The 13219-nt window shown below is 52.3% G+C and overlaps 8 protein-coding genes across 8 annotated transcripts; 2 read left to right on the forward strand and 6 right to left on the reverse strand.

Annotated features, from left to right (window-relative positions):
* Positions 1 to 39: 39 nt before the first annotated feature.
* On the reverse strand, positions 40 to 1152 carry J4E90_007144 (uncharacterized protein; the record flags this gene model as incomplete). The annotated part of the gene is made up of 1 exon (XM_051436684.1): positions 40 to 1152. One exon carries the CDS (start codon positions 1150 to 1152, stop codon positions 40 to 42), a length of 1113 nt encoding a protein of 370 aa, XP_051289430.1.
* Positions 1153 to 1766: 614 nt separating this feature from the next.
* On the reverse strand, positions 1767 to 3203 carry J4E90_007145 (uncharacterized protein; the record flags this gene model as incomplete). Its single annotated transcript, XM_051436685.1, has 3 exons — positions 1767 to 2159; positions 2213 to 2753; positions 2803 to 3203. The coding sequence occupies 3 exons, from the start codon at positions 3201 to 3203 to the stop codon at positions 1767 to 1769; spliced, it is 1335 nt and encodes a 444-aa protein (XP_051289431.1).
* Positions 3204 to 3868: 665 nt separating this feature from the next.
* J4E90_007146 (uncharacterized protein) lies at positions 3869 to 4500 on the reverse strand (the record flags this gene model as incomplete). Its single annotated transcript, XM_051436686.1, has 2 exons — positions 3869 to 4354; positions 4411 to 4500. 2 exons carry the CDS (start codon positions 4498 to 4500, stop codon positions 3869 to 3871), a joined length of 576 nt encoding a protein of 191 aa, XP_051289432.1.
* A 3617-nt stretch (positions 4501 to 8117) lies between these two features.
* On the reverse strand, positions 8118 to 9238 carry J4E90_007147 (uncharacterized protein; the record flags this gene model as incomplete). Its single annotated transcript, XM_051436687.1, has 3 exons — positions 8118 to 9013; positions 9064 to 9136; positions 9188 to 9238. The coding sequence occupies 3 exons, from the start codon at positions 9236 to 9238 to the stop codon at positions 8118 to 8120; spliced, it is 1020 nt and encodes a 339-aa protein (XP_051289433.1).
* Positions 9239 to 9530: 292 nt separating this feature from the next.
* J4E90_007148 (uncharacterized protein) lies at positions 9531 to 10035 on the forward strand (the record flags this gene model as incomplete). The annotated part of the gene is made up of 3 exons (XM_051436688.1): positions 9531 to 9545; positions 9595 to 9940; positions 9989 to 10035. The coding sequence occupies 3 exons, from the start codon at positions 9531 to 9533 to the stop codon at positions 10033 to 10035; spliced, it is 408 nt and encodes a 135-aa protein (XP_051289434.1).
* A 90-nt stretch (positions 10036 to 10125) lies between these two features.
* On the reverse strand, positions 10126 to 10694 carry J4E90_007149 (uncharacterized protein; the record flags this gene model as incomplete). Its single annotated transcript, XM_051436689.1, has 3 exons — positions 10126 to 10187; positions 10253 to 10569; positions 10618 to 10694. 3 exons carry the CDS (start codon positions 10692 to 10694, stop codon positions 10126 to 10128), a joined length of 456 nt encoding a protein of 151 aa, XP_051289435.1.
* Positions 10695 to 11472: 778 nt separating this feature from the next.
* Positions 11473 to 12107, forward strand: J4E90_007150 (uncharacterized protein; the record flags this gene model as incomplete). Its single annotated transcript, XM_051436690.1, has 3 exons — positions 11473 to 11522; positions 11602 to 12019; positions 12072 to 12107. 3 exons carry the CDS (start codon positions 11473 to 11475, stop codon positions 12105 to 12107), a joined length of 504 nt encoding a protein of 167 aa, XP_051289436.1.
* Positions 12108 to 12490: 383 nt separating this feature from the next.
* On the reverse strand, positions 12491 to 13158 carry ARPC4 (Actin- protein 2/3 complex subunit 4; the record flags this gene model as incomplete). The annotated part of the gene is made up of 4 exons (XM_051436691.1): positions 12491 to 12499; positions 12550 to 12594; positions 12647 to 13099; positions 13156 to 13158. The coding sequence occupies 4 exons, from the start codon at positions 13156 to 13158 to the stop codon at positions 12491 to 12493; spliced, it is 510 nt and encodes a 169-aa protein (XP_051289437.1).
* Positions 13159 to 13219: the final 61 nt, after the last annotated feature.

The raw sequence follows: 13219 nt of genomic DNA on the forward strand, positions 1-13219 counted from the left end.
AGACGCGATTACCAATTCGATTTTGTAGCATCCCAAACGCTATTGCACACACCCTCTACTGTCTACAGGCCAAATCTCCTCGATGATGCCATTCCGATACGCATAGTAAACATTGTGCAGGTTCACCGTCGGGTCAATATGACTGGGCACCATCTCGACCCTATCGCCAATCTTCAACTCTTTACCCTTGCCTTCCTCCCAAGCGAGACTACCATGCTCATCTCCCAGAACCCCATACGTATACCCCGGCGTCTTGCACTCCGCCAACCCAGAATCCGTCGTCAACGACTTGAGACCCGCGTCAATGGTAATGATATTGGGGCCCTGCTTGCTGAGAACCGTCGACAAGATAGTCAGACTCTGCGCATAGTTTGTCGAACCAACAGCATTGCGATAATCCGTATCCATGAAGAGAAAAGAGCCAGGCTGTACTTCTGTGATTCCAGGGACCGTGACACAGAACTCCGCTGTACCCGTCCCACCAGTCGTCACCACATCAATCGCGTAACCTTCTTTCCTCAGCGCATCCGCGGTCGAGGTAAGGATCCTCATGCTCTCCAGACATTGACTCTTGCGCTCCTCGAGACCGTGGATGTGTTGCAAATGTCCCTCGTACCCTTGCACGCCAATGAGTTTGAGGTGCTTTGAGCTGGCGACGAAACGTGCTAGGTCCGAGGCTGGCTGACCAGGTTGCACACCCGTGCGGTGTAATCCCACATCGAGATCGATGAGCGTCATGACGGTGCCTTCGAAGCCGCTTTCAGAAAGTGCTTGCTCGATTGCGCCGGCACCTTCTATGCTGTCGACGACTATCCGCACGTTCTTGTACTTCTTGACTAGTTCCACTAATCGCGCCACTTTTGCTGGGCCGATTATCTCGCAGGTGATTAGCAGGTCTGTGAAGCCTTTTTCGTACATGACTTCTGCTTCGGAAAGTTTCGCTACGCATCCTCCTTTTGCGCCCGCTTTGACCATCTTCTTCGCCAGAATAGCAGATTTCGTGGTCTTAAGATGTGGGCGGATGTTGACGCCGGTGGGGAGAAGTTGTTTCATGAGTTTATCCAGGTTGGCTTCCATGAGGTCCAAGTCCACAATCATTGATGGCGTATCTAGCGAGTCTAGCGAGTCGCCTACTTTGGGAGAGTACGGCATGGTTGCGACGTGTACGAGATGCTGGAGGGACCGATGAAATAGAGAGCGCTTCTGGTGGTGAATCGTTCAAGCAGCTCGACTGAGGGGAGCAACGCGTATAGTACGGATGATACCGGGCTTAGTCACAAGTACGCGCGCTGCGAATATCGGACGTTGCACTCAAGATAGGCGTGTAGATGTTAGAAGTGGAAAAGTGGGTGCCTGGTCGTGATGGCCCGAAATGGTAAGCCGGAGGCCATCCCACCTTCCCGACTGAACACTAGCTTCTATCTTTGCGGGCGTACATGACTTGCGTGCCTGTCTTTCCATCAAAGAGTACCTGGGACCTCACAACAATTATCACATATATTCATGTTAATAGAGAACTCGCCGGCTGTCTTCAAGGAAAGCAGTTTAGATAACGTTGAACATGGCTTGCGATGAAGTCGTATTCGTCAAAGTGCGTACAACGAACGTCACGATAGCATGGATCCCTTGAGACAAAGTCGTTGCATTAGATAGTACGATTACAATCAGCGAGGTTCTCCATACGGACTTGGACCTGCGCAGTACTTGCGGCAACGAGTCAAGTCCACTAAGCCAGTCTTCTCCTTCAACCAATCGCCTTAGACACCTTACGCCTTGCACCCGTTGTGTCCGCCTTGTTGCCACATGGTAACACTCTTAACCTTCATCTGTCCGCCGTCCTTCCACGTAGGCAACCACTGGTTCTTGGCCTCCCAGAAGTCGAGCTTGGCGCGGTGACTCTTGTCAATCCATGGCTTACCGCTCTTGCCATCCTCGAACCAGCCGTTGGTGGAACCGACAGCCAGGTTCATGACGAGGTAGAACTCCTGGTCGAAGGGAGCGGCGTTGCTCTTGGCGTGCTTCCAGGGGTTGTCGAGACGGGTGCCGTTGGCATCGGCCTGGGGGAAGTTTCCGTACTTGAAGAAGGGCTGGTCGAAGTGCGTGTACATGACTTGGAGCAGGCGCGTGTTGATGTAGGTGAAGATGTACTTCTCGCTCCACTGGATGTTTGATTAGTACTGGCGGGCAGACGACGGAAACATGTAAGACTTACCTCAATACCGAAAGTGTTGTAACCGGCGGCGTATGTAGTGTGTAGCGCTTCGCGCTTGACGTTGTTGCGCCACCAGCCATTATGGTTGAAGTCGGGACCAAAGTGCAACGTGCTCGAGACAACGTTCCTGCCACCCTGAGCGTAACTGGGATCGTTGCCGCGAGATTCGGCGATATCGATCTCACCAGATCGAGGCCAAGGGCCATATGCGTTGTCCTTGGGCAACATCCAGATAGCGGGCCACAGCCAATCACCAGATGGCAGCTTGGCGACGACCTCGATACGGCCGTACTTGATTGAGGCGCCGCGCCTGGTGTTGATGCGACCGGACTTGATGGGGTTGATGATGGTGCCGTTGGTCGTGTTGGTGGTGGCAACACAGTCACTCCAGCCGGAACCAGTGCATCCATGGCCACGTAGGTCAAGGGTGTAGTTGCTTCCAAGGAATTGCTCCTCCTGGAGAGTCGGCTTGATGATAAGTTCACCGTTCTTGACGAAGACGTTCTCATCCGTGCCAGTAGTCATCTCAAACTGGCCGTTGCTGCATATTCGAGTTAGTCAATGCATACCAATGGTCGGAAGAGACTTACCCGTAGCCGCCCAGCTCGACTTCCTTAGTCCAGACAGTCTCATTCAGTGACTTGAAATCGTCGTGGAAGATCTGGCAGTACTTGTGCTTGCCGATGACTCGGAAGCCGTCCCAGATCATGATGGCAGTCACCATCAGGCCAAGACCAAAGCCGACGAGGGGAAGAATCGTTCCCCATTTCTGCCTCGGGTGCGGCTTGTCGAGCCACGGCATCCCGACATCCTCGGGCTTCACGCGTCGTGAACGGAAGTACTGACCTGGCACGGGTCCGTACTTGAAGCCACTGGCGACGGACTCCTTGCCCTGGGAGCTTTGCTTACCCTTGGACTTTGGCGTTTGCGCTGAAGGGCCCCCCTCGGGGGCGTCAGTAATTTTCTCAGAGAGCTCTGAGGGATGCTCCATGATGTGCGGATGGTGAGGTGTTTGAAGAGGAGATGATTATACAGTAGGAGATCTTTTCTTGTATATTAATTTGATCTCGGTTAGTATGAAAATTATCAAATGCGCACACATCGAAATGCTGTGACCAGTAATTGCTGTTGAAGTGGTTGTGTGGAGCACATGTTCACATGGCGTTCCCCTTACTAGACGTTGGCGGACGGTCAGTTCTGATTGTGCAATGGAAAGACCAAGTCCCTTGGTACTGAAGTATCATTTTTTTAAAGCTCCACCGCGAAGGCGAAAAAGCCTCTTCGGCGCCGTAAGGTAAGTATGGTGGTTGTCAGCCTAGTGCGAGTAATGTGGAGAGAGTTGATAGTTCAGGGTGTACCGATTGGAAGAACCACTCAAAGAAGATGAAGCTCGGTCGCGCGTAGTTGTACCTACCACCGAAAAGATACTTTAGAGATGTCCACTGTTTCACGTGAACGATAAGAAAATGTAGCACGGGATGCCTTTAAGGTATAGGATAGGTGTTCGCGTTGAGTGGTACGGACCAGCAGAACCGAACCTTTTCGCGTTTCCAGTTTATTCGCGCACTCGGCGCCCCAGGAACGCATTCACGCTGGATGGGTATACAACGCTTAAAATATTCGTCTCCACAACGCGCGCTCGCATCGCACTCATATCTATGCGCCCACGGCCAGACTCAAGTATATGCCCCACACGACGCCCACAGAGCAGCCAAAGACGATCCTCTTGTCTACTGGCACCCACAGGAAGCTGATGAGGCTTATCGCGGGCCAGAATTTGTATCCATCCTTCATCATTGGCCACAGCTTATTCGCGCAGTCGCTCGTGACCGCGTCCATGGCGTTGACACCCGGCTTGCCCTGCGCATTGACATAGGCCATGTAGCTCAGGAACATGAGCGTGTTGACGACGGCGCCGATGGTCTGGTCAAGCAGGAACTTGATAAGGACGTTTGTCTTGCTGAGCGACGTCTTGGTGGGGTCGGGCTTCGAGCCTGGCTTCTCGGACGGCGGGGCGGCGGAGGGCACGTTGGTAGGGAATTGGTCTTCGAGGTAGCCTTGCCAGACTATGTTGGGTGGGGTACTGAGGACGCTGAAGAGCGCGAATTTGAAGATGGTGGCATAGTTGAGGGTGAAGGGCGTCTGGATACGTGTCAGCTACATGCGACAGGACTGGAAGATTGCGCAACAGCACGTACGCTGTCCTTGTAAGATGATATGGCTTGCGCAAGCACGTTTGAAGTTATGCTCAGCACTGCACCCTGCAGGGTCTGCGATACTATCGACATGGTCGCGTCGCGATTGGTTACGAATGTCCACACCAGCGATTGAGCGATTGCAAGAGCGTGAGAAGGTGTATCGCAGGTACAGTCGAGGCAGAAGAGGCGGCGAAAGGGATGTAGGGCTATGTATATCAATAAGGCCAGCGCACCAGTGTTTGTCGGCAGTATCAGCAATGTTTCGGCCTGGGCGAGCGCGTCCCGCGCCGACATGTTTAGTGCTGTGACGTAATCAAAAGTGCAGCTCAACACCGTGATCAGGACCGCCCATCCATAGTACCTTTGAGCTTGTATCTTTCACTTTGCCGCTGACCCGTGTGCATATTTTCATGTGCTAGGTTGTACATGAAGAATATGCGAGGCCGGAATGAGAAGTAGCGAACCATCTCATGCCTTGCGATGAGTGTGCGACAGTGTTTATCAATTTGTGCTGCCAACTACAAATGCGTGCTCCTGCCTACTGGCGCCTCTAGTCTGAACAGGTTCTTGTACGTGCGCGCTTCGATAGACTGATAGCGCGAGGAACTTAACCGAAAGACGCTCGACAAACACAGAAACTCCTGCCCGGCACGTTCATGAGATTGACCGCGCAGCACTCTTATTCTGGATCCGTTCATCCGAGTGTGACTTCTATCTCATCCTTCGCCTCGACCTCCCACACATCCTTCCGGATCCTCCCAAGCGCTTTGCGATATGCGACTCCTTCCACCCGCGTTACCCAGAGCACATTGATGAACTCATACAACCCTTGTTCTTGATTCCATCCGCAATCCTCTTTGTACCACTCATCAAAGCTTCGCGCATCGATTTCCCAATCCTCAACCGATCCAGCAGATATCTCGATAAGCTCACATGGCTGATTTTCAACTCGATCAGGATCGAAGAGCGCATCTTCGACTTCAGATGGCGAAGGGGTGGTGAAAGAAAAGCTGGGAAGGGCTTTTGACGTGTCCCGAGATCGATGCTTGAGAACTGGAGTGGACAATGTCGATGTTTCATCGCGCGCGTGAGAAGGTATGAAGTTCAGTCTGAGACATCCGGCCCACCTGCCAGATGTTGTGAGGAGCTGCACGGAAGGACAGCCCGATGTCGTGTTGAGAAACTCCTTGCCTAGCACGAGGAAGGCGTGTCTCGTGGTACAATGCAGGTAGCGAGCGTTGATCACAGGTTGCCGGCGGTCTGTCTTGTCAAGGATCGGGATTGGATAGCGAAAGGATGCAGATGGGTCGCATGAATGTCTGACCGCTTGACCATCCTCTCCCAGATCTGCGGACATGTACCATTCTGGGGGTAGATTATCCCCAGACGTGGTGAAGGCTGGCCGCCTAAATTGCGAAGGAATGTTGACTGGATGCTTCTCCGATGTCAAAGTCCTCGAGTATGTCCATTGCACTGAACTAAGAGTCCTCCAGGAAGTGTATTGTGGTATGTCCGGTGCAGGCGGGTGCTCAAACTGGTAGTTGGCAGCACTTCTCCAACTTTCAGAATTGATGATGCCTTCCCATCCTGCCCAGGACCACGAAGGTAGCACAGCCTCGCTGGCAGGAAGTTTGCGAGGTTTCCGTCTCTTCAAGTATGCCCATGGCTGCCATAGGAGTGCAGCGTCGAAACACATCGTTGGCAGACCGGATATAAACCCGCCTGGAAACACGCTGCTCAGATGGGCGAGACAACTAACAAAAGCGTCAAGAACGTCTTCTGGAAAAGTTAAATCGCGTTCGTTGAATAGAGTCATGAGCCGCGTATAACGATTCATGTCTGGCCAAGGTGAGCTATTGAGTCCGGCAGTTGGCGCGTTTATCTTGATGGGCGCAGAGTCTGAGGTCGATCTTGTAGTGTGTGACGAGGCTGTCATCGGCAAAGTAAAATCTTGGCACTCATGCCAGGAAGCGCAGAGACACTCCCAGTTGACTGTGTTGTTCTGGAAGATTACCCTTCGTGTAGAAAATATGTATTCCTGGAAAGTCCAGCCTCGCGAATACCACTTGGTTTCCATGAGAGACATAGCTTGGTTGAGCATGTAGTCGGCACCACGCACTGGCTGTCCGTTCGACTTCCTGATTCCTTGTCCAACAAGAGTAGGGACTGGAGTAAATGCCATCTTTCGGTGGCCATAAAGACTCAGAGCCGCTTCCTCGTTCTGAGCTGCAACCAAGGTAAAAACTGCTCCTGCATAGATTTCCCCCATTGCACTCAGCTGATGGTGTTTAGTTGCTTCGTCGTCTTGGACGATGGCGATTCGATCCACCCATAGATAATGAAGCCCTAGAGCCCTAACCAAATTGATGGCATCTCGAATAAGATTAGGCAATGATATGATCCCGCTGTAGAGCCCGTTGAACGCTTGAAGCGCTGCCAAGTTGGACATCGTAGCGCAAGCTGAAACCTCTGCACCTCCCCACACATAACTCAGGGCAACGTAACGTGGGTGTTCAGGCGCAGCGACCAGACACCCTCGATTGACATCGATCAAATAGGATGGGAACGGCGAATGCATCTGTGAAGTCCTGCTACCGTAGCATTGATTCCCATGTAGTCGTTCGCATTGATCCACCCACGTCTGGATGATGTTGACGTTCATAGTTTCCGCATCGCGAGCTGATATATTGGTGTCCACTTCTTCGACCTCCTTTTCTATATAGGGAAGGAATGGTTTAAGGTGAGTGGGCATTTGCTTCCATGATACATCGGCGTTACGAGGTGAAGCTGCACGACGATGTCGTCGGCGGGTTTCTGGGAAATGCACCGCCGAAGAGACGGTTTGGCGAGCGAGCTCCTCGGCTGTGTCGGGAATCCACAGTTCCGTCTGGTGATGCAGAGGAGGTATTCCAATCCAGGCTGCGCGTTGAACTAGACTCGCGTGGGCATCGGTAGTCGCAGTAGGTGGTGGCGGCTCGTCTTCCTGTAATCCAGGCGATGCTGCCGTTGTGTTCATTGTGTGTGACAAGCCTGAAGCTAGGTGATGTTCTCGATAAAATTCTGAGTTGACTGGACGTTCACGTTTCGCGATTATAACCTGGCTCTCTACAAACTCCGACTCTAAACGCTCCTGTCGTTCTACCTTGCCGTACCTGAATTCGCTCGATTACACCCTATGTTGGGGTATTAATGATTCTCTCGATCATTCCCAGCCGTGAATATGACAACGTTGGATGTGCAGGATTCTTCAAGTGGTGACGCAAAGTGAGGGGTACAACGCTGGGCGAGAAGGGCGACCAGAAGTGCCTAAACGACTTGTAGTGTCTGTTCCGGTGGCGAGGAGGATATTGATGCGCAAGGCTGACAGTACATGTATTGACCGGTCGCGCCTCGAGTCATGGCGCTAGCTTCTGTCTCCGTCAGGCTACTCGTGAGCCTGAGGCTCATGTTTGTGTTGCGCGGGTTGTCATGGGACGGTGGTGACGTCGCCACTTTCGCGACTGGTCCCGTGTGCTGAGACCGGGGTGTAGGTGGCGTTGTTGTAAGATAGCACCAGACATTATCCGGTGTCACTTCTGGAGGTATTCCCGTTGATCTCCTTCGGCTCTCCGGTAGTACGAAGTATTTGAGACCGTCTTCCCACGTGTCTCTAGAAGCGTTCCGTGGCACGCGCCTCCTTGCAGTGGGTAAACTGGAAGATTGCACTCTCAGGCCATTGGATCCTCTCGGTAGAAGTCCGCCATACCCTCTTTCACGGCTTTGCGAAGTTGCGCACCCGCTCTGCCCAACTCTCCACCGCCTTTGGTTGCTTGCTCCAATCCTGCGACGATTGCAGCCTCGGCTCGGTCTCGGAATAATCGTTGTCGATCTTCGCGGTCTTCATACATCTCTGCTTCCTCATCTCTTGCAGCGCCGAACAAGTTGAGATGTGCATAAACGTTTGATCGCTCGGAAAGAACATGATGTTGAGTATGCCAAAGTGGAAAGTTGCTGTCGCTCATGTCGACGGATACTATTGTCTGCCTGTGGGAGAGCCCCGCGCGGAGGAAGGAAGTCAAGGCGTTCATTTGCTTGACTTGCATCTTCGTATCAGCTTTTCCGTACGATCTGGCAGTTGACCATTTGCTTGACGCTTCGCTCTGCCAACCGAGTAAACTGAGGAAGCATTTGAGCATCTTCACCCAACCTCCAGCACAGCTGACGACCTCATCGCCTGCAACGGCGAGCAACCATTCCAACACGTCAAGGCCGAACAAACGGATTTCTGTTGCTAAATGCGTCATGGCAGCTCTTGTGTGGAGTAACAGCTGGTCGGCGTGGCTGGCAATCTCGAGTGGCGGCAAGCTTTGCAGTAGCTTCAGCAGCTGTTGACGAACGCTGTTGGATCCATCTAGAATGAGCTTTTGTGCCACAGGAATGATGACAGATGAAGGCTGCGGCAATGGCACTGTAGGCGGATTGTTTGCGATGGCTGATGTCAAGAAGGCTAAGGATTCTCTTCGCTGTGTGTCTGCTTTGTGATTAAGCAAGCCCAGGTAATGTGCGCATTGTGCTTCTAAAGATGGGGCACTAGTGGAGAGTGCTTGTTGCTTGAGAGATATCGCTGTGATACGTTAGTTAAGAGAGAGAGAGGCATGATATGGTAGACCTTACATTTCGCACGGAAGCTCGTATCTGTGCCGTTTGCTGCCTTGGGTCTCGCCTTTCCAACCTTTAGTTTCGCTTTCTGATTCCGTTAGCACTGCGGTTCGGGATATGCGATTCTGGTCGTTTTTACTTGAAAGTCTTTCTTCTTATTCTCCTTCTTCTTCTTTGAGCTGCTGGTCATGGTGACGGACTAGATTAGTTTTGGCGGTTCGCTTAGCAGAGTCGTGGTCTCGTAGGACTTTACTGTCGAGCGCAATGTCGAGAGAGTGAACGAGTTTATGCGCGTCAATGAGCGAACGACGCGTTCTCTGCTGATGAACCGAAAATTGAGGATCCACAGATGCCGCTAACACGGAAGAGGCCTGAGCTGGTTGACTCTTGGCAGGGTCCAGCCGCGGTCGTGTACGCCGATGTCATCAGCGCGCTGTGAACCGCGACTGCATCTCTTATTCTTCTCGCACACATCGCGAACCATGGCCCAGAACGCTGTATGTTTCTTATTTTGCTTTCAAATGTTGCTTACTAATATGCGCGCAGCCAGACGAGACACTCTCGCTACTCACGCGACTGAGCCAAAAGCCTGGCGTTCAGAGCACCCTCATACTGTCGCGCGAGAACGGCACAATAATACGCACTTCTGGTCTCATATCCAACAGCTCTTCGGCGAACCCAAATAGTACTCTGCCAGCCTCTGGGGAAGCTGCGTCGGACAACGACTCGAACGGCAGGAAAGAAAGCGGGATACACAGCGCTGAGGATGTGGCCAGCATGGTCTGGTCGTTCCTGACGGCAGCGGGGACCCTTGTGGACGAGCTGGACAAGGAAGACGAGGTCAAACTTCTCAGGCTGCGAACAAGGAAGAACGAATTGGTCATTGTACCAGGTATGTCCCTCACGCACTCGATGGCGGGGCTTCTGCTAACGACTCAAGATCCAAAATTCATTCTCGTCGCTATCCACGATACTCCTCCAGCATAAGCCATATAACGAAGCCATCGCATACATATGTCCTTCCTCGCAAGCGTTACGATACCCACCCGTCTTATTTGAATACACTAAGAACATCCATCACCAATGAGACTCGCTAATTTCGACTGCGTTCACGTCGACGCCGTCCTTGAACCATCGCTCTACATAGACCTTAGCAACGCTACCGATCATAAAATCAAGATATGCGGAGGCTGGAAATACTCACGGGCTTCATCGATCTCGATGTTATTGCCGCTCATCTGCCGCTTGCGCATCTTCCCGTCCTCTGCGAATGTCCAGTCTTCTAGGCCATAGCATCGCTTCCACTTCATGCCATCGTGGGCATCTTGGAACTCATACCAGAACTGAACCGCGATCTTGTCATCTGAAAAGGCAAAGAGCTCTTTGCGCAGCCGGTAGCTCTTTTCCTTTTCCCACTTCTTCGTCAAGAAGTCTTCAATGTCTGCCGTACCAGCGAGGAAGGACGATCGGTTGCGCCAAACACTGTCAGGCGTGTAGGCTTGCGCGATCACCTTGGGGTTTCTAGCACGCTTTAGCAACGATGAGAGAACTGGTTATGACGCCACGCACTGGCCGTTCCAGAGGTCCTGAGCCTTCTTGACCTTGGCGCGAGCGCTTTCTTGAGTGAAGGGTGGTGCGAGAGACATGGTCGAATCGTCAAAGTGGATATCACGAGATAGATTGTGTAGAAGGTCAATGTGATCGCTCAAATACAGAACGTTATCACCCTGAATCATAATCTAAGAAATGCCGTTGGATGCCTCATATCGGCACTTCGGCATGTGCTTACATGCAGACTCATCAGGTGAAGCTCAGCTTATCTACGAGAAATATTGTGAAACTTGACTGGTTTTGAAACTACTCTTAATAACTCACAAGAGAGGGATCAGATCTACGGCTTAGTGCGTGTGATGACAGCTGTTGAGAAGGTTCGAGAAAGTCGAAAAGCAAAGACGACGATCACTTGAATGTTCCACAACAACGAAAAGCCGACATACAGTAAATGCGCGTCAATAATTCAGCTGTTAGGATTCAGGAACCTCGCAGCAGATGGGCCTTTTGACTAAGCTCCTCTACCTCATCGCCTCGACTCTGTGTGATTCTATGATTCCTTCGACACCTCTCCTCTGGCTGCTCATTCAGGTACACGCTCACTCGCCGCTCTAATAGGCCAAAAAGATTTGTCAATGCAACCCTGCAGCGTGGAAATGCGCTGGCTGGGTACCTGGCGTCATAAGCCTCGGCCGGCATATGCCCCACTATGATCTCGAAGCTTCAAGCTTGGGAAGCCGGGCGGGTACCCCTCCAGCTAGCATAACTAATCGGCGTCCGACACGACAAGTGACTTTCTCTCACTCTGCTCAATTCCTTTACACGCATCTACAATTTACACGACATTTTCTACCGATACACCAACTAATCATCATGGCTCCTCTACAAGTTGGCGACAAGCTCCCCGAGGGCGTCAAGTTCGAGTAAGTACCTTCGCATCGAGCTCCGCTCACCACCGCAGCCCTTAGAATGCACACTGAAATTGCATCTTCTCTCATGTAGATGGGCACCCATCACCGACGCCGACCCCACCGCCTGCGGCCGTCCCCAAGAATACGATGCCAGCAAGGAGTGGGCAGACAAGAAGGTCGTCCTCTTCTCCGTTCCCGGTGCCTTCACCCCAGGATGCCAGGCCTACCATCTCCCTCCCTACATCGCAAAGGCCAAGGAGTTCAAGGACAAGGGTGTTGATGTCATTGCTACCATTGCGAGCAATGACGCCTGGGTTATGAACGCATGGGGCAAGGTCAACGGCGTCAAGGGCGACGAGGTCCTCTTCCTCAGCGACACCAAGACCTTCTTCTCCAAGCAATACGGTTGGCCTGCTGGTATGGGCGACCGCAACGGTCGCTGGGCTATGGTCTTCGACCACGGCAAGGTCATCTACGCCGAGAACGAGAAGAGCCCTGGTGAGGTCTCGGTAAGTTTCGCATCGCTCTGAAAAGTTGAGGTGCTCGTTGCTAATTCTACAGGTCTCCGGTGCCGACGCTGTCCTGGCGAAGTTGTAAGCGCTGGTCAACTGTGAGCTTGATCTCTGGAGATTTTGGCGAACATCACTGCGGCTGGCAGACAATATGTAGATGAAATATCCAAATGAGAATAATAACAGTATGAGAATTGCCATGCACGTGACGTTTACCTTCCACAACAGTTGTCTGCGTAGTATCTGCGGTTATGTTTGGGTGATCGGCGGTGTACGTCAAGTGTGGAAGGGATTCGAAGTTTGTATTTGTATTGAATGCTGGTCGAATGCTCAGCTTGCATAGCAACTTTTCCACACAGCGCTCGTCCGTGGGCAAAGATTCCGGGCCTGATATTTGTTTGTTCTAGCTTCGTCTGCCCAGGTATTCGTAATGAGCCAATATATACAAACGCCGGCATTGTAACACGCTCAATCAAACTAGGGTCTGTCAGTACCCGTGTACGTATGTAGTTATGGGGTATGCATACCGGAGTAAGGAAAGACTCGGCCACGAAACGTGCTCTTGCGTTCAACTGGTAATGTGTCAGCTTTGATGCTCGAACAGGCGAACCTCGGCTGTCTTACGAAGAGCTTCATTTCTGAGATCTCCTTGTCCACCTCCTCCATGAACTGGATGATGAAGTCGACCAGCTTGTGCTTCAGCATCTCCTCGGTGTGGAAGTTGGTGATCAGGAACGAGATGTCGTAGCCCTTGACCGGCTTCCTCCGCATGATGTAGAAGGACTCGGCTCTTTGCGTCAAGAACCGTGTGAACTTGTGGACCAGGATGTGTTCAATCTCATCTGCCTGCTTGATCTTGATGCTTATGCGCACACTGTTGATGCTGGGCTCGATGTATACGCGTTCGTGCTCGTTTCTCGATACGGTAAGCGGGTTCAGGATGACTTCGGGAGAGCTGGCGGCTTCGATCTCGGGAACATTGTGGCGCTCGGAGGCCTGGGACGCAAAGTTGGAGAGGGAGAGGGCGGCTGTGAGCGACGAGCGCACGCACTGGAGGTACGGGCGGAGTGATTGCGACTGAGGGCGTCAGTATGAGCACGTGATTAGGCCGCAGCAGTAAGAATTGACTGTACCATGGCGAATAGAGCTCAGCAGCAGCTCTATGTTGGAATGGTAGGGCTGCCGTCGGGGGAGAGC

Source organism: Alternaria incomplexa (assembly GCF_024043165.1).
Source record: "Alternaria incomplexa strain BMP 0042 chromosome Unknown scaffold_10, whole genome shotgun sequence".
NCBI classification, from domain to species: domain Eukaryota; kingdom Fungi; phylum Ascomycota; class Dothideomycetes; order Pleosporales; family Pleosporaceae; genus Alternaria; species Alternaria incomplexa.